Source organism: Aulonocara stuartgranti (assembly GCF_965226115.1).
Source record: "Aulonocara stuartgranti genome assembly, chromosome: 16".
In the NCBI taxonomy this organism is placed as follows: Eukaryota; Metazoa; Chordata; class Actinopteri; order Cichliformes; family Cichlidae; genus Aulonocara; species Aulonocara stuartgranti.
The window spans coordinates 3,441,828-3,461,470 of NC_138952.1; the positions used below are offsets into that span (position 1 = coordinate 3,441,828).

The window sequence follows — 19,643 nt, forward strand, 5'->3', positions numbered from 1 at the left end:
TTCCCTGCTTAAGATTTAGTAAATGGTGAGATGCTGCATCAGCGCCAGTACCTCTCTCAATCACACATTTAAATTTAGCAAGAAAATCCTGGTATGCTGACGTCAGTTCTCAAAACAGCTTGAGCCCAGGTTAAAGCCGGTCCGCGTAAGAGCTGGACAAAAAAGGCAATCTTAGCCTCGTCAGTTTCATATGTCCTCCGCAACTGTCTAAACTTTGGGTCAGAAAGCCGGCACATTTGTGAAACTCACCCGCGAAGGGTTCCGGTGTTGGCAAATCTCGCTCCGGGGGCTCCAGGGAGTGGGATGAGGCGAAGCCAAAGGCCCGGGTGCCGGAAGCTCAGAAGCCGGTAACTGTGAGGAGACAGAGGGAGGAGAGGCTGCTGGGCTTACCAGGGGTACGCGCTGAGCAAGGACCTGCGTTAGAGCGGTCAACTGCTGATTGATGAGCTGCAGCCTTTGTTCGTGACGTTCCAAAACCTCCTCGGCCGTAAGGACGCGCTGCTGGGCGGCAGAGTCCGCTGACTCCATATTCTGGCTGGATCGTTATGTTAAGGTTCAATGCAGGGGACTCAAACGCGGGACTCCTGAATCAGCTGAATAGAAGGGAAATCCAAGGGGGAAGTCACTCGCTCTCCAACTCTCCACATACACGACAACAGTCCTTCTTTTCACACTTGACACACAGATTCACACGGGAAAGGTAATCCAGGGGCACTGTAGATAAGGAGACAGGAATGAGAACGATATTCACAAAAGACACATGACTTATCTTGAGCTGTAGCTTGACTTTCACTGACGCGTGGTAGACAACGATCCAGCGAAGACCAGCAGTCACCTCCTGGCTTAAATGCTGTTCACCTTGATGGGCATCAGCTGTGTTCTTTTCCGTGGGCGTGGGCCGAGGGCGTAAACCCACAATGAGTTCCGCCCCGGCGACGGAGAGGAGGAGAGAGAGAGAGCGCGAGAGAGAGAAAAAGACAGAAAAGGCCGATCAGCGTCTCGCCGATCCCCCAGGCCATGACACTTGGGGCAGGAACTCGTCCCTGACTTGAAGTGGGCCCTCCACCCTTTTCCAGCTGAGGACCGTGGCCTCAGATTTGGAGGTGCAGATTCTCATTCCCACTGCTTCAAACTCAGCTTTGAACCGTTCCAAAGCGAGCAGAAGGCCATCACCCGATGAAGCCAACAGAACCACAAAGTAGAGATGAGATTCTGAGAACACCCACAAAGAGCATTTGGACGTAGCTTTGCCACTGCTCCAGGTGGCTCAGCACAGAGTGGAGAGCTACGTTGATGGCATCTTCTATGGATCTGTTCGCATAATTTGCAAACTGGTAATCACTGGTCTGATCCACAATGAAGACAAGTCCACGTACAGACAGGAGGTGGACCAGCTGTTCCACTGTTGCAGTCAGAACCACCCGGACCCGACTGTGGACGTGACAGTGAACCTTCAGACTCGCCCTAACTATCCTTAAAAATAGAGTACTTACCGTGGATCACTTCAGACTCCTAGGGCCCACCTTTTCAAGCGATCTGAAGTGGTCCCCACATATAGACTCTATCCAGAAGAAGGCCCAGCAGAGGTTGTGGTTCCTGCAGCAACTCAGAATATACTACCAGATCTCTGAGACCATGGTTTTACGCAAAAAAAACTTAAATTTACTCTTTTCTGGGCTGGAGGAAAAGGGGGTGATCGTGGTGCAACGATAAGGTTACATCACTCTGCAGAAAATTGGAGAAGCACCTGGGATAGAATCTTTCCATTATGGAATAGGAAAGGTAGAGAGTGAGCAGGCGGCAGAGTAACAGGTAAGTAGCAGGTAACAGGTGCAAACAAGTCTTTTTTCCACAGAGTTACTAAGAGGCAAAGACAAAGCAACATTCACAAGAACTTCTTACTGTCTTACTAGTGACTTCAGCAAACGTCAGAGAGCCTGATCATTATCACTGAAGCAACAATGATCTGACTGGACTACGAAGGACTACAAACGAAAAACAGAAAAAAACCACAACAAGTCCTAGACAATTATGTTTAATTGGCATAAATGTAAGAAATTCCTATCAGTATTATGAAGAAAGCATTTTTTTTAATAAAGGTGTAAAACGTTTTAATATTTCTTTTTCAAGAACCTGCAGGTTTGTTTTATTATGTGTTTAGTACATGATACATATTAAATCCCCTGTGATTTTCCAAAGCTGTGAGCTTTCATTCCAGATCAATGATTGGCTGGTTTGAAATCCCAGCTCACGTGTTGCTGTTATCTGTACCTGATAGAGGAGAGAGGAGAACAGAGACCAGATACAGTGAGCGAATAAGCTTCACTTACATCTCTCAATCACAATGAATAATGTTTCTGTAATAACAATGTTTTTTCTTTCAGGTTTCAATGAAACAGTCAGTCACAGGTTTGTTCTCTTTTTTCTCAGTTTGTTGTGTTACTGCATCATTTGCCTGCTAAATGTTTCTCTCATTGTGATCATCATCTTGGACAGCAACCTCCATGAATCAATGTATATTCTGCTTTGTGTCTTTTGCATCAATGCACTTTATGGAACAGCAGGTTTCTACCCTAAATTTCTCTGGGATCTCCTCTCTGATGTTCATCTCATCTCATATTACGGTTGCCTTATTCAGACTCAGGTGATTTTTTCTTTTGTCTGCGGCGAACTGTCGATTCTTGCACTCATGGCATATGACAGATATGTGGCCATATGTCAGCCACTGAAGTACCACTCTATCATGTCAAAGCAAAGAGTCATTAGGTTTGCATGTTTTTTGTGGTTAACAACCTTCTGCATTATGGCTGTGAATGTCTTTCTAACATCCAGACTGAAGTTATGCAGCCCGTATATTTCCAGACTCTTCTGTATGAACTGGAGTATTGTTCAACTCGCTTGTTTTCCAGAACAAACTGCAATCAATGCTATATCTGCAAATATTGTAACAATTATTTATTTGCTTCATGGTGTTTTTATAGTTTGGTCCTATATGTATATCATTCAAACATGTGTAAAGTCTATAGAAAACAGAGCAAAGTTCATGCAAACATGTGTCCCACATCTCGTCTCATTATTTACTTTTGTTGTGGCAGTACTTACTGATGTTATAAGTATGCGACTGGGTTCGAAAGAGTTGCCTCGGTCCCTTCAAAACTTTGTAGCATTAGAGTTTCTTGTCATTCCTCCTATTATGAATCCTCTGATTTACGGTTTCAAACTGACCAAAATTCGAAAAATAATTTATAGTGTTGTTATTTTAAAAAGAACTAATTTTTGTTTTATTCGATCAGAAAATAGTTTCACACACAGCTAAGTGTCACACCCATTGTTTGACATCCATTTTAAAATAAGTCCAAAAAAATGTTTAATTTTTACTGAAATTTGTGTTTTATTTGGAGTTGTCTGAAAACATGTCTATTGATGTGAGCGGATATGACGTTTTATTATTTATCTGCATTTCCCAGATGATTTACATTTTGTAGATGTCTTTGCACTAAATGTATTTTTGATGGTCACCTGCCTAATTACCAAAAAAAAAAACCCACTGATATGTAGGAAGGCTGTAAATTTCACTCTCTTTCTTCTCATTACTGTTCAAGGAAATAACAGGCACCATGGAGACTGCACATGTGAAAAGGATTAAAAGACAAACTGTTTTAGATGTGGCAGCACTATCAGAGTGTCAATCTATTTTGATATTATGCTGTCTTATAAATCTGATCCACAACCACATGGATGTGAAGCAGTTTTAGTAGTTTTCTCAGTTTTATCCTCTTTTTCTTTAACACTTATTGAAACAGTCAGAGGTTTTAGCAACTGGACCAGTTTTAGAATTTCTGCTTAATCAAACATGAAAGTCTGTTTTTACTTAACACTTGTACAATTAAATGGCTTTTCCATTGTTTGAAGGATTGAAAGTTGAAGCTGAACATTTACAGTGCAAATCAGTTTTTCTACACGATAATGTGAGAAATCTGTTAAACAGTAAGAAATAAATGTTTACAATTGCAAAAAAAAAGATCTGGTAGCTCATTTCCCAGCAGCAGGTGAGGCCAAGAAGCACCACATCCCACACACAAACTACCAGCAAAGGCCTCCCCAATAGGCGTGGTCTCTCCCTGCTGTGCTTGACCTTCTAAACTGACACTGTCACGGTCTGCCGGAGCAAGCCGTGTGGGAATTATTTAGGACCAGGAAGCGGCAGCTCGGGTGCACCTGAGTTTAATGACAAGAGAAAATACAAACAGCAAACGGTGCGGGTGGACATGAAACTGGAAAACTTAAAGTGGGCAAAACTAACAAAACAAACCAGAAATGAACCAGTAATCAGGGGATGGGAAACAGGAGGGAAACATACCTGGGGGGACATAACAGCTGACGAGGTAAGGGAAACATAAACAGAACACACTGACATAAGACAGAGACCTTCAAAGTAAAACAGGAAACACATACACGTAATGACACAGACTCAGAAACGCAGACTGGACACAGAGATACACGGGCAGAAAGAAAAGAACACTAACCGAGGAAGAACAGAACCAAAATGACAAAAATAGAAAACACAAAACGCTGGGTCAAAAGGACCCAGGTTCATGACAGATTGACTAGAATGGCTTTTATTGTCACTATACACATGTACAAAGAGATTGAGAGCATCTCCTACCCAGTGCAGACATGTGGGGAAAGAAGAAAGGGGGGTGAGGTGCACAGTTCTGTGGCACTGTATACATATGAGCAGTTCAATATCAAATATACAAATATTGGAAAAAATAAATAGTCTATATTTACAGTGAGGTATTTTGACATAAATTAAATATTGCACAGTGGTGGTAGTGTTTGTATATTCTGTGTATAGAGGAGAGGCTTGAATTGGGGGGTGAAACTGTGTCGTCGGTTCATGTGTGAGTTCAGGGTGCTCATGGTTTTTGCAAAGGAACTGTTCCTAAGTCTGTCAGTGTTTGTGCTGATGCACTTGTAGCGCTTCCCTGTGGGAAGCAGGTCGAACAGGTCAAAGCCTGGGTGGGAGCTGCCCTTGATGATGTTTGTTGCTCTGTTGAGGCAGCGGGTGAAATAAATGTCTGACAAGGGGAGAGGGCAGCCAATAATCTTCTGTGCTGCCTTGATTACACTGTGAAGCTTCACTCTGTTCCCATCTGGTCAGCTGCCGTACCTTACTTTGATGCAGTATGTCAGCAGGCTGTCAATGGACGAGCAGTAGAAGATCAGCAGCAGGTTGGAGTCCAGTTTGTGCTTCCTGGGAAACTGGAAGGTGTGGACCCTCTCCAACCATCACTGTTGATGTATAGGGGACCTAAGTCAGTGCTGTGCCACCTGAAGTCGACAATGATCTCTTTGGTTTCCATAGTGGTCAGTGCTAGTTTTTTCTCTGAACACTATGATGTCAACTTCAGGACTTCCTCTCTGTAGGCTGCCTCGTCTCCCTTTGAGATAAGTCTGACTAATGTGGTGTCTTCAGCAAACTTGATGATGATGTTGTTGTTGTGGGTCGAACTGCAGTCTTAGGTTTAGAGACAATACAGGAGGGGGCTCAGCACACAGCCTTGTAGGGAGCCAGTGCTCAGCATGTGAGTGGAGGAGAGATAGGGGTCAAGTCTTACAGTCTGGGGCCAGTTGGTGAGAAAGTCAAAGGCCAAGAGTGACCAGTTTGGTGAAGAGGATATCCGGGATGATTGTATAGAAAGCTGAGCTGTAATCCACAAAGAGCATCCATCCATCCATCTGCTTATCCGGGGCTGGGTCACAGGGGCCGCAGCCCTAGCAGAGAAGCCCAGACCTCCCTCTCCTCAGCCACCTCCTCCAACTTGTCTGGGGGAACACCAAGGCATTCCCAGGCCAGCGGGTGAAATAAATGTCTGACAAGGAGGGGAGAGGGCAGCCAATAATCTTCTGTGCTGCCTTGATTACACTGTGAAGCTTCACTCTGTTCCCATCTGGTCAGCTGCCATACCTTACTTTGATGCAGTATGTCAGCAGGCTGTCAATGGACGAGCAGTAGAAGATCAGCAGCAGGTTGGAGTCCAGTTTGTGCTTCCTGGGAAACTGGAAGGTGTGGACCCTCTCCAACCATCACTGTTGATGTATCGGGGACCTAAATCATCAACAAGTCATCAACATTTCTGCTTCCTCTGAAGCCCATTTCTGCCGCTTGTATCCGCAATCTCGGTCACTACCCACAGCTCGTGACCATAGGGGAGGGGAGGGACGTAGATCGACCAGTAAATTAAGAGCTTCGCTTTTACACTCAGCTCTCTCTTCACCACAACAGACTGGTATTGCATCCATATCACTGCAGCCGCAGCACCAATCCGTCTGTCGATCTCCCACTCCCGTCACTCATGAACAAGATCCCGAGATACTTAAACTTGGTGTAACAAAGGACTGGACAGGCAGGGTTTCACTTGAGATACATGAAACACGTTATGGATCTGTATATTTCGGGGACGGACAGAAACCGGGTTAACCAGAGAGTCTATAACAAACGGACCAATGAAGGTGGGAGACAGTTTCTTTAACTCAGCTCGGAGCGGAACAAATCGGGTCCACAGCCAAACCTTTTGTCCCGGGGTGTAGGCAGGTGCAGGGGTCTGGCGACGGTCCGCAAGGCGCTTATTGCGATCAGCTGCGCGAAGAAGGGCGGCCCGGGTGGCTCTCCAGGCACGTCAACACCTCCGTAGATGCTGCTGGAAAGAGGGGACAAAGTGCTCACCTTCGACGGCCGGAAAGAGAGGTGGTTGGTAACCCAGAGATGCTTCGAAGGGGGACACCCCGGTGGCTGAGGAGGTAAGACTATTGTAACCCACATCAGATTTGTGGGTTGTGCTGCTGAATAAGGTTGGAGGTGTAATTTTCCCTCCCCACCACTAGGAGGCGAGTATGCGTTGAGATGACTTTCTGTCAGTCAACATTTCCTGTTGTGCAAGCCGTTACTCACAGGCAACCTCCAAATTAGCTGAAAGATCCCAGTAAGAAAAGCTAAAATAAAAGTTAAATTCACAATTTATCTTCACATACTAGTAGTTAATAGATGGCTATTTATTAGGATCTGAAATCTGTGAAATTCGGCCGGGGGGAGCTGCGTCAGCCAGGCGAGCTATCTCACCACGAGCTCCGGTAAGGGATGCTACATGAATGTTAGCACCATAAAGACATGTAGTTGACTGCTGTTAATATATTTTCTGCTTTAAAAAACAAAACCAGTCGGAGTTGTGATATTTATGTTTAAAGTACTGTAACATCACTGATATGCAGATGTTTAATTTTAAGTGCTAAAGAATATATTAAAATGTGCCCAGCTAACCGCTAGGATTAAGCTACTGCTTAGCCATTTCTGTGTATTTCTGTGGTCTAACATTACTGTGATTCATCTGAGTTTGTTAGCTTTCCAAAACGTTGGAGAAGCAATAATATCGTCATGCAGTGCTAAAATGCACCCTTTCAGTTTTGTTGACTTAGAAGTTAATTCATTTGCTAAATATGCAAAAAGTTCATAAAATGTGATTATAAAATGTGAGGGATCTCATTACTCTGTTGAAGTATTAATGTTTTAAGAAGTTGATATATTTTTCTGAGATATAATTCAAGTTGAAATATCTTAAAAAGAAGAACAGTTAAAAGCGAGCTGTTAAAGGGATAAATATGGGAGAGTGAATCTTACAAGTTTATTTATTCTTAAAAGGGTAAATATAAGGTATATTTTCTGTTGCGCTACAACCTTGTGTGATGTAACTCAGGGGCGATTCTAGGATCAGAGATTTGGGGGTGCTGAGCACCCAGAGAGCTGCCCAGCCATGCAAGATAAACCTGTCTCTGTCAGTCCCTGCATCCGTAAATGTTGTCCCGAGTTCTCTCTGACTGTCACTTTGGTGCATTTAAACCCCTGTTCCTGCCTTTCCTCATCGTCTGTTGTCTTCGTCTCCGTTATCAGTCATCATAATTTTACCATCTCTGTGCAAGTCTGCAAATGTCTTTATTAACCCTTTAAGACCTACCATAGAACCAAGGCCGCCAGAGATTACTTTATATTTTTACATGCTGTAGTGCCATTTTTGGGAGCATTTCAAGTTGCTATACATCAGTACAACTGTTATAGCCCATATTTTAATAATATGTATGCATTAAGTCCATAGTAACTACATTAATTGCAAAAAAAGTGCAATAAACTACAAAAAAATTGAAAATCGTTTTTGGTTTTTTTACATATATTTCTACTTGGAGAAATTTAAGAGGCTTATCCCTCAAAACTTTGAATACAAAAAAGTTGCAAAAAATAGTTTACAACAATAGGAAATTTATTTTGAGTGTCTTCATAGTTTTATTTTTGAGATACACCAATTTTTATATACTGCAGGAAAAACGAAAAACAATCCTATGATGCAAATTTGCAAAGAAAACAGCATGTGCATCTAAATAAACTATTTCCAGCAGTGCAATTCGAGTTCTAAGCATCCCAGCAACTATTCAGAAAAGCATAAAGTCAAACATGACTTATAAAAACACCAGTATAGGCTCTTAAGGCCTACAAGTAAAAAACTACATTTTCCGCGAAAATGACGTCACTTCCGGTTTCGGGCAGGAAATGGTGGACATGCGATCGTTCGCGCTGACGTCTGTTTCAATGTGGGAAGTGTTACGAACAGCTGATCAGATCGGCAAAGCGTGTTTCTGGAATATTATGTTTTTGTTCCTGCAAGCGCTTTTTATGCGATTTTTGCAAAGCTTTATGTGGAAGGAAACCATGACTTAGGACAAGCTGATGGCATAAGATGTAAGTACAACTCCTCCGGTTTCATATGCAAAACAAATTATTGCGCTAGCTTATGCGGTTGCAGTGCTACCGGGATTTAAAAATAGTTACGCAAAAAAGAGCGTGCCCGCTCCGACCGGCTTCAAAGGGTTAATATAAGATTCTTAAATTCATCAAGTCTCTCTGTGTCTGGGTCCTCGTCACAAAACAGGACATGACTGTTTTGTACATTTTAACACAATTTAATCCCCACATTTGTGAAAGAAAAGCAAAACACTTTTTTGAAAAGTCTGTAACAAAACCATGAAATCTGATCAAGCTTATTTAAATGCTGCAAAAGAAGAATGGATTGGAATAGAAAAAATACATATCCTAACCTTAACTACTGGGGGAGAATAATGAATGATGCTCATAGTGAGTAAAAAGTAAACTGAGGGCATTTTTTTGGACAGAGATCCACTTTGGGGCGATCGTGGCTCAAGAGTTGGGAGTTCGTCTTGTTATCGGAAGGTTGCCGGTTCAAGCCCCGGCTCGGACAGTCTCGGTCGTTGTGTCCTTGGGCAAGACACTTCACCCGTTGCCTACTGGTGGTGGTCAGAGGGCCCGGTTGCGCCAGTGTCCGGCAGCCTCGCCTCTGTCAGTGCGCCCCAGGGTGGCTGTGGCTACAATGTAGCTGCCATCACCGGTGTGTGAATGGGTGGATGACTGGATATGTAAAGCGCTTTGGGGTCCTTAGGGACTAGTAAAGCGCTATATAAATACAGGCCATTTACCATTTTAATGTGTATGTATAATATAATACAGATACATAAAAAACACTCCCAAAACAGAAATATTACAAATAAATGATCACAAAATATTAATAAAAACTATAACCATTTAGTGCGCATGCGCCAACCAGCGTGCAGCCTGTTACAGTTGCTCCTGCTTTTCTCTAAGTTTAGCTTTTTTTTTCTTACGTATTCTTTTTTTTCCTGACTTGTATTTTCCTCCGTTTTCTATCTCTTACTCAATCAATGAGGGAAGCAAAGGACACCTACAGGAGGAAGGTGGAGCAGAAGTTGGAGAGGAACAATATGAGGGAGGTCTGGAATGGTGTGAAAACCATCACAGGCCACAACACCAAGAAAAGCACAGTGGGGGGGACTGTGGAGAAGGCAAACGAACTTAACAACTTCTTCAACAGGTTTGACCAGCCCACAACCCCCCCACCCTCACCTTCACTACAGAGTCCAATCCCCACTCTCCTACCTCCCTCGCTTCCCCCCCTTCCTGACACCATGACACCCCCCTCCTCCAATCCCTCTCTCAGCAGCAAGACATCTCCCCCCCCTCCCCTCTGCCCAAACATCTCCCAGTGTCACAGTGGATCAGGTCAGGAGACAACTGAGGAAGCTTCGCCCCAGAAAGGCAGCAGGCCCAGACAAGGTGTGTCCTAGGATGCTAAAGGCGTGTGCTGCTGAACTTGGGGAGCCGCTACAACGAGTCTTCAACCTCAGTCTGCGACTGGGGAGAGTGCCCGCCCTATGGAAGACATCCTGCATCGTCCCGGTCCCCAAAAAGAACCGGCCCAATGAGCTGAATGACTTCCGACTGGTGGCACTGACGTCACATCTTATGAAGACTCTAGAGCGGCTCTTCCTCAACCTCCTCCGACCACAGGTACAACATGCCCATGACCCACTACAGTTTGCATACAAGGTGGGTGTCGGAGTGGAGGATGCCATCCTGTACCTCCTACACAGAGCCCACTCACACCTGGATGGGGGAAAAGGCACGGTCAGGATCCTGTTTCTTGACTTTTCCAGTGCCTTTAATACCATCCGGCCCTGTATGCTTCAAGAAAAACTGAACAGGATGGAGGTGGACCCCTGCCTGGTGGCTTGGATCTCCGACTACCTCACCGACAGACCACAGTACGTCAGGCTGAAGGACATCACGTCTGACACTGTGGTCAGCAGCACAGGAGCACCACAGGGAACTGTGCTGTCCCCTCTTCTCTTCACCCTGTACACCTCTGACTTCTGCTACAACTCTGAATTATGCCACATTCAGAAGTTTGCAGACGACACAGCCATCATGGGGTGTATCTGGGATGATCAGGAAGAGGAGTACAGAAGTCTGGTGAGGAACTTTGTCGCATGGAGTCACACAAACCACCTGCAACTCAACACCTCAAAGACTAAGGAACTGGTTGTGGACTTCGGGAGGTCTAGAGCAGGTCCACTGCCGGTTCAGATAGAGGGGGAGGAGGTGGAGGTGGTCAACAAGTACAAGTACCTCGGGCTGTGGGTGGACAATAAACTGGACTGGTCATGCAACACAGAGCACCTGTATAAAAAAGCCCAAAGCCGACTGTACTTCCTCAGGAGGCTGAGGTCTTTAAACATCTGCAGGAAGCTCCTGAGGATGTTTTACCAGTCAGTGGTTGCTGGAGTACTTTTCTATGCTGTGGTGTGCTGGGGGAGCAGCACAGCAAAGAAGGACTCATCCAGGCTGGAGAAACTGATCAGGAGGGCTAGCTCTGTAGTCGGCATGAAGCTGGACACTCTGGTGACAGTGGCAGAGAAAAGGACATTAAAGAAACTGATGGACATTATGGACAATGCCAGGCATCCTCTGCACACGGCCATTAACAACCAGAAGAGTCTGTTCAGTGACAGGTTGCTTCTCCCAAAGACAAGAACTAACAGACTTAAAAACTCCTTTGTCCCACACGCCATCAGACTGTTTAACTCCTCTCTGGAGGGGAGAGGGAGGGGAGACAGGGGGACAAAGGAGGGGGGAACAACTAAGCTGTAGTGCCTCTTCACCTCACTGTGCAATACCTTTTGTGCAATACTTTTGTAAATAGTCAACGGTGCAATAGACTCAATACTTGAAATGTGCAATTCACTTGTATTTTTATTTTTATTCCTATTTATTATATTTATCCCCTTCGTATATTTTATTTATATTGTCTCTGTATTTATATATATGTGTGTGTGTATAACTCTGTAACTTCTGTCGGTGCTGTGCTTTTTTGGAAATCGAATTTCCCAGAGGAACCCACCCGAGGGATTAATAAAGTTCTATCTAATCTAATCTAATCTAATCTAATCTAATCTAATCTAATCTAATCTAATCTAATCTAAGGACATCAAAGCCCTCCTCAACAACAATAAGAGGGCTTTCAGAGGGGGCAACAAAGAGGAGGTGAGGAAGATCCAGGTGTTACTAAAGGACAAGATCAGAGGGGCTAAGGACAATTACAGGAGGAAGCTGGAGTGGAAACTCCAGCAGAACAGCATGAGAGAGGTGTGGAGGGGCATGAAGACCATCACTGGATTCAGGCCAACCAACAGCAGGGGAACTGAGGGAGGTGAGAATAGAGCCAATGAGTTGAATCTGTTTTTCAATAGATTCGACACCACAGTGTCTGCTCCTACCCCCACAACCTCACCCGTAGTCAGCCTGGAATCCAGAGCCACACCACTGTGCCAGCCTCTCTCTTCACATGTTGCCTCCTGTGAGATTCCTGACACCCCTCCCCCACCCATCACCTTCACTCAATACCAGGTTGAGATGCAAATGAGGAGACTTCACTCAGGCAAGTCTGCTGGACCAGACGGAGTGAGTCCCCTTGTCCTCAAGACCTGTGCCCCCCAGCTGTGTGGAGTCTTTCATAAACTGTTTATGCTGAGTCTGAGTCTGCAGAGGGTCCCGGTGATGTGGAAGACATCATGCCTCGTCCCTGTACCAAAGACGCCACGTCCCAGTGGCCCCCAGGATTACAGGCCCGTGGCATTGACCTCCCACATCATGAAGACCCTGGAAAGGCTCATCCTGGACCAGCTGCGACCCATAGTAAGACCACACCTGGATCCCTTCAGTTTGCTTATCAGCCTCGTCTCGGAACAGAGGACGCCATCATCTACCTGCTCAATCGTGTCTACACCCATCTGGACCAGCCGGCGAGCACTGTGAGGGTCATGTTTTTTGACTTTTCCAGTGCTTTCAACACCATCAGGCCGACCCTCCTGGGTGATAAGTTAGCAGCGATGCAGGTGGATGCTTCTCTGGTGTCCTGGATTGTTGATTACCTGACAGGAAGACCACAATATGTACGTCTCCCACAGTGTGTGTCTGACAAGGTGATCAGCAACACAGGGGCACCACAGGGGACTGTCCTCTCCCCCTTCCTCTTCACCCTCTACACCACAGACTTCAGCCACTGCACAGAGACATGCCATCTTCAGAAGTTTTCTGATGACTCTGCGGTGGTTGGATGCATCAGCAGGGATGATGAGACAGAGTACCGGGCTGTGGTCGACTCCTTTGTCACGTGGTGTGAGCAGAATCATCTGCAGCTCAACGTGGCAAAGACCAAGGAACTGATCGTGGACTTCAGGAAGACCAGGAAACACTTGACCCCTGTTTCAATTCAGGGGGTCAGTGTTGACATTGTGGAGGACTATAAATACCTTGGAGTACACATTGACAATAAACTGGACTGGGCTAAAAACACCACAGCACTTTACAGGAAGGGCCAGAGTCGTCTCTATTTTTTGAGGCGACTGAGGTCCTTCAACATCTGCCAGAAAATGCTGAGGATTTTCTATGAGTCTGTTGTGGCCAGTGCGATCCTCTATGCTGTTGCATGCTGGGGGAGCAGGCTGAGGGTTGCAGATGCCAACAGACTTAATAAACTAATCCGTAAGGCCAGCAATGTTGTGGGGATGGAGCTGGACTCCCTCAAGGTGGTGTCGGAGAGGCGGATGCTGTCCAAGATAAAGACAATGTTGGATAACACCTCCCACCCACTCAATGACATGCTGGTCAGTCACAGGAGCACGTTCAGTGAGAGACTGAGATTACCGAAAAGCACCACTGAACGACACAGGAAATCATTCCTGCCTGTGGCCATCTCCCTGTACAACGCATCCACTTAACACACTGGTTACTGCTACAACTACACATGTTTCTTTTCCAACTATTTATTTATGAGTGACTTATGTATGTATGTATGTATATATATATGTATATATTGTACTATTCTTAGTTAGTGTATTGTCTGTCTTGTCTTAATGTTGGTTTAAAATGGAGCACTGTAACAAAAAATAATTTCCCCCAGGGATCAATAAAGTATTCTGATTCTGATTCTGAAAAATGGAGGCAACTTTGCCTGTGGTAGAATTTATACAATGTATGAAAAAATCTTTATTGCAGATACTAATTTTACTAATTTAATAATACTAATTTTGTGTTGTAAGATTTATGAGTTTCATGCTTTCATAGTGGTACTTAGAAGAGCTTGACATTTTTATCAGGTGGTACACACTGTAAAAAGTTTGAGAAACACTGATAAGTTAAGTGTATGTGTGCTTTTGGAAAACATTTAAAGCTGCTGTACAGAATCTTTGAAACAAGCTAGCTTAAAACATTTTTAGTATATAAACAGAGCATCTGCTTCTCTTTACAGCTCCTCACTCCCCCAGGGCTCTGTTTGGCAGTTTCTGATAGTGTGCAAATGTGATGTACATACTCTGGCAGTCATACAGACAACTGGACGGTCCAAAAGTTGGCCTACCTATTACTGGCTGAGGTTTCAGTAGAGTTGTGGCTGAACCACATAAAAATATATCATTAATTTTAATCTCCCCAATCAATTACAATGTTACAAAGGGGCAGGGATGGCTCAGTAGGTAAAGCAGTTGCCCCATGATCGGAAGGTCAGGGGGTCGAATCCCCTGAACGGCTACCCTGAGGTACCCCCAAGCAAGGCACCATCCCCACACGCTGCTCCCCGGGCGCTGCACTGGTGGCTGCCCACTGCTTCACTGAGTGAATGGGTTAAATGCAGAGAAGAATTTCCCCACGGGGATCAATAAAAAGTGTACATTAGTATGTTGGAATGTTGTTAAAGAGGGTCAAAAATGTTTCAACCCAATAGCCAAGAAAACAGTCCTCATGAACTGGAAAAATAAAAATAATCTTAATTCTAACCAATATAGAAATTATCTATTAGATTACATTAGTCTTGATACAGCTTCTGCCACCACATCAGATCAATTGCTCTGGGCTCCTTTGATCAGCTCCATCACCTAGTGGGGGTGGGGGGTCATAGTTTGGTCCCGCCTTCACTGTTGTGATTGGTGTGGGGGTAGGGACAGGCTTAGGGCGTCGGGGGGTTCCCCGGAGGCATCTTCCTTGGGGGGCTCAACCCGGGGTAGCGGTCACGTCCGGTTAGGGGCTCTGTTGGCTCTCAGGTGACTGTTTCCTCGCGGCTGCGTGCAGCGGGGCTAGGGGAGGGTCTGTGCTGACGGACGTGGGTTACTGACCTGGTAGCCTGGCTGCCCCTGGGTGGGTCCGGGATGGGCGTGAGGTTCTGGGGGCGCTCCGTCTCTGGGCTGGGGCCCGGGCCGGGCCTCGGGGGCTTGGGTCCTGGTTGGTGTGTTGCCGCCGGTGCATCGAGCCACCTGGGGGGCTCTTCAACTGGTGGGGAAGATTGTCACATCTTGCAGGAGCTTTCCTCTCCTCAGGGGCTCTCTCTGCAGGAGGGGGAGATACAGGAGAGGTGGAAGAAGATCTCAGCCTGGGTGTTTATTGTCTTATGTAGTCTGGAAGAAGAGTGGATGGTGGGGTGGGTGCAGTTTTCTCTGTGGTGGGGTTGGGTGGACTGTCCCGGGCTCTGTGGGGCTGGGAGGCGCTGCTGCGCTGGGCCCCGGTCTGGATGGGCCTGGGCCCCCTTTCCCTGGCGGGTCGCGGAGTATGGGGGTGCCTACTGGGGTCAGCGGGGGAGCTGGCCCCAGGGAGGGGTCACTTGCCCCTCCCTTCCTTCCCTCCCCATCTCCAGCTGCCTCCCTCTTCCCGCTCCACCACAACCACCCACACATGCAGGTCTGGCTGCCTCTGCCTCAATTTTATCCCACAACTTAGACATTCACATTACTCACACTCTCATTACACATACATATAGGATCTTGGGGGTGGGCACGATACACGGAATCCAAAGTACCATCAGGGTGTACACCCCACCCCTGGCGTCGTTGCCCACCTCTCAATGTTAAATACACGTAGACATTGAGGGCTAGCAGGAGGGACCATGCGCTTACCTGCTGCTCTCTGGCAGGTAGCTCCATGCCCTCCTGGGTTTTAAATGCACCTTAGAACACACGTGCATCAACACTACAATGAGCGGGTGGAGGGAGGTTTGGAGTCTTCTCTCACCCCCGTTCTCTGCGACCTGCTGGAGCGGGGGGGCTAGGAGGAGGAGTTGGCCGTCCGACTGCGGTCTGGAGTGTGGGGCCTTCCTGCTGCTGCGGAGTCGGGGCGGTCTGCCTCCCCCCACCGCAGGGAAAAGGGTAACACCACCTGGGTCTGGGTGCAGTTTCCCCCTCCAGGGGCAAGGGTACCTAGACCCGGTGTGTAGAGTACGCTTGGGGAGTGTGATCGTGTGTACAGCGTCTCTTTATGTCTGTCTCCACGTTGGTTGAGTGTGGAGTAAGTGCATATGAGAGCATGAGGGTGGGAATGGATGTTTGTATATGTGTGTGCCTGTATTTCTGTGTCTATATGTCAGGTTGGGTGTCAGGCGCCACCTCTCTGGGGACATCTTAGGCCCTCCAAGGTTTGGAGGCCTATCTCCCCCTACCACCACTTCCCTGCCAGTGGCGGACTCCCTCAGACATCGGTGCGTTGGTGGTTCTTTGTGTCCGGGGATGGGCGTCCAGGTACACACCGGCTCACTCCTTGGCGGCCGCTTATCGGGGCCTGGAGCCTGGGGCTCGCTCGGGCCACTTCGGAGGTGGGGTGCCCCCGGCCTCTCGGCCTGGGGCTCGGTCACTCAGGCACGGCTGGCTGCCGGCGGAGCTCACGGGCGCGTCACTGCAACTCCCCCTGGCTTCTGCTCCGCGGCTGCTGAGTGAGCCCTCATCTGGGACTCTCCTCAGCTCTTTCTGGGACAGTGGCGCGGCTGCCCCTCTGTTGGTCTTCCTTGGTCTCTTGTGTTCTGGGGGCCTCTGGATGTCTGGAGTTTTGATCTCCTCCATACCTGCTTCATGCCCTGGAGGACGGGGCTGTGGCCCCCCCACACCCTCTAGCAGATCATTACATGAAGGAACCTTTTAAAAAAAACAAAAAAAAACAAGCGCGTCCATGCTCACAGGTGTACACACGGGTGATCACACCCACAAACTACACCCTTTTTGGCTCCTACCTCAAAGCACACTGTGTTCTGTTGATCTTATGTGCTGCACAATAATGTTTATTATTTAGTATTTACTGTCATATTCCCATATATCATTGTGATGTTGTTTATTCTATTACTCTTGTTCTCTTCTGCTTGTTTTCTTTTTTCTTTCTCAGCAGGTGACCCAGGTGATCGATATATGCATTTTTTTTCTTCTTTTTTTTTCTGCTCATTCTGTTGGTTTTTGTCTTTTGCCCTTCTCCCCCGTCCCTCTTCTCAGCTGTTTCTCTTTCCCTCTTTCTTTCTCCCCTTCTTTCCCCCAGTCAAGTCTGTCCCGTATTCAGTAAGTGAAAATAAAATGAACAATAAAAGGTGAATCAAACGGACCATTACGGCAAGGCTGGGATGGTCAATTTGGTAAAGTAAATCCGTTGGGCATCTTTCTTTGCCTTTAGACAACAATTCTGATGGCAAAAGAGCCAAACGGGACAGGCAAAAAAAAATAAAAAAGAAAAAAAAATGTTTCAACCCAGTTTGTTTAGCAGATTCTGTATAGCAGCTTTATTATAGGGAGAACACAACTTCCAGATTGTATGTGTACTTTCAACCAAAAGGCAAATAACCAAACCACATGAACATCTAATAAAAGATATAAACATTGAAACACTGATCCAACATTATTCTTGATTGACGGATCATTTGATTTTACATTTTTACCTGAATGTGGCTCCTTTTTTTGAAAAAACTTCCTTATATCCATTATGAACCTGGCTGTCTCTCTGTACACAAACACACAACAGGAGTTATAAGGTTAATGGGCATTCAGTCAGTTAGCTAGTTAGTATCCATTTCAAACAGGACAGTGGTAACAACAGTAGGCTACGGACAATTTTAAGTTTTAGATTTTAAATAGGCTGTATACATTTCATGATGGTTGAGACATTGTATAACTAAAACTAGTGTGCCTATGCCACCGCTAATCAGTGTAGTTTGCCATTCAAACGGCTACAGAGAGCAAAACTCAGCAGAGCAGCCATTTTCCTTACTCCATAATTTTCCACCATGAACTATGGTAAAACCAAACACCGCTCGCGCCTCACAGATGACAGCTTACAGTTTTGTGTAAAGATGAGGTGACTTCATACAGCCCCGATTTGCAGACGCTGTGCGCAGAGGTTCATGAGCAGACCCGACAATGTTTGCATGAACATGCTTTGAAGCATTACGTTATGGACTACTTTTCACACATAGTTGCTGTACCCACACAGTCGGCTGTAGCTTTTCATCTCACAGCCCGACACATACAAAAAAAGAACAGCTGAGAGAGCACAGACTTTACGCCTGATTGCAGATGCCTCTGATGTGGGTCCACCTCCCCTGCAGCGGCACTGCAGACCACGCCCCGCCACACACATCAAACACGTAAAATAAATATTTGTGCACTGTTGCATTCACTTTTTGTTTTTTGTTATTTTTACAGTGTTCTGAATGATTAACAATGGTCTACAGCCAATCTTGTGTATTATTATACAAACTTTGGTTGTAAGATTCAGATAACTATTTCATAAAAGCTAAATATTTTATATGAGCGTAAGAAAGAAAAGTATTTCTTTGTGCCCCCCTTTCCCTGTTAATGCCCTACCTGGCCCCCTGGCAAAAGCTTTGCTAGATCCGCCCCTGCACAGTTACCAGCTGTCAGCTACACAGAAAAGGATATTGGTGTTATTCATCTCTCAGAAACAGTTCATAACTTCCCTTCAACTCATTCATGTCACCTAAAAGGTAAACCTGTTTCTCCATAACCAGTTCAGCTCTGATGATTCAGATGATTGGACCAGCCGTTTTTAAAGCTGTGTCTCCAGCAAACATCAGCTGATACTAGAAATTAAAATCAAATGAATTCTAACAACAGCCGATCAAGCTTAAACGTGCTGCTGTTGTTTAGCGCGATAAACAAACAAGAGAGAAAAGTCGATCATTGATCAGTTTCATGACTGAAGTTTCAACAGGCGAGAGAATGACAGGGGAGGCTGTCTTAAAGTTCAACATCAGTAACTTAGCGCGCACACAGCTGTATAGAAACTCCGTCGTGTTAGCTAGCACGCAGTACAAGTTATTGTAAGTAATCGTAAAAAGTCAGTACAACGAAAATAAACTACACCTAAACTCGGTTTATATCTGACCCAAATAGAGTGCAGTTCATAACTTCTTACCTGAAAATCAGTTCACCTCATGCTCCGACCGGCAGCCGCCTGCTTCTCCTGCCTTCGGTTTCCCTGACAATAATAAATCCGAGGAATAGTAATAAGTTACTGATGAACTTAATGATTTGTTATACTTGAACAATACTTGACTGAAAGATGAGTGATGGAAGAAGCATAGATAAAATAGTAATGTATGCACTCTGAACTGTGTGCATAGATTGGTTTTTGACCAGGACTGGATCATTCGAGATCTGAACCCTGTGGGTTCAGTGGCGAGCCAATCCCAAGAGAGTGACTGTAGACGGACCAGAGTACGGTGTGGCCAGCCGTGGGATCCATCTTCAGCGAACCTCAAGACTATAACTACATTCCTTGACACAGATAAGACTAACACTTTAAAAATCTACCCGGGTAGTGTTAGAACCAGTTGGACAGAAACAAACACACACACACACACACACACACACACACACACACACACACACACACACAGAGGGAATTC

General features: G+C 45.8%; 2 protein-coding genes and 1 long non-coding RNA gene across 3 annotated transcripts in view; all 3 read left to right on the plus strand.

Moving 5' to 3' along the window:
* LOC309690783 (uncharacterized protein) overlaps positions 1-19,643 on the plus strand; it is a 152,513-nt gene that overhangs the window by 118,032 nt on the left and 14,838 nt on the right. The gene's annotated exons all lie outside the window — the stretch shown is intronic.
* Positions 2,345-6,698, plus strand: LOC309690386 (olfactory receptor 6N1-like; the record flags this gene model as incomplete). The annotated part of the gene is made up of 4 exons (XM_082507420.1): positions 2,345-3,248; positions 5,165-5,272; positions 5,963-6,070; positions 6,595-6,698. The coding sequence occupies 4 exons, from the start codon at positions 2,345-2,347 to the stop codon at positions 6,696-6,698; spliced, it is 1,224 nt and encodes a 407-aa protein (XP_082363546.1).
* Positions 6,941-19,457, plus strand: LOC309690795. The gene is made up of 3 exons (XR_014271816.1): positions 6,941-6,986; positions 7,064-7,134; positions 19,359-19,457. It is a non-coding gene; the product is annotated as an uncharacterized lncRNA (long non-coding RNA).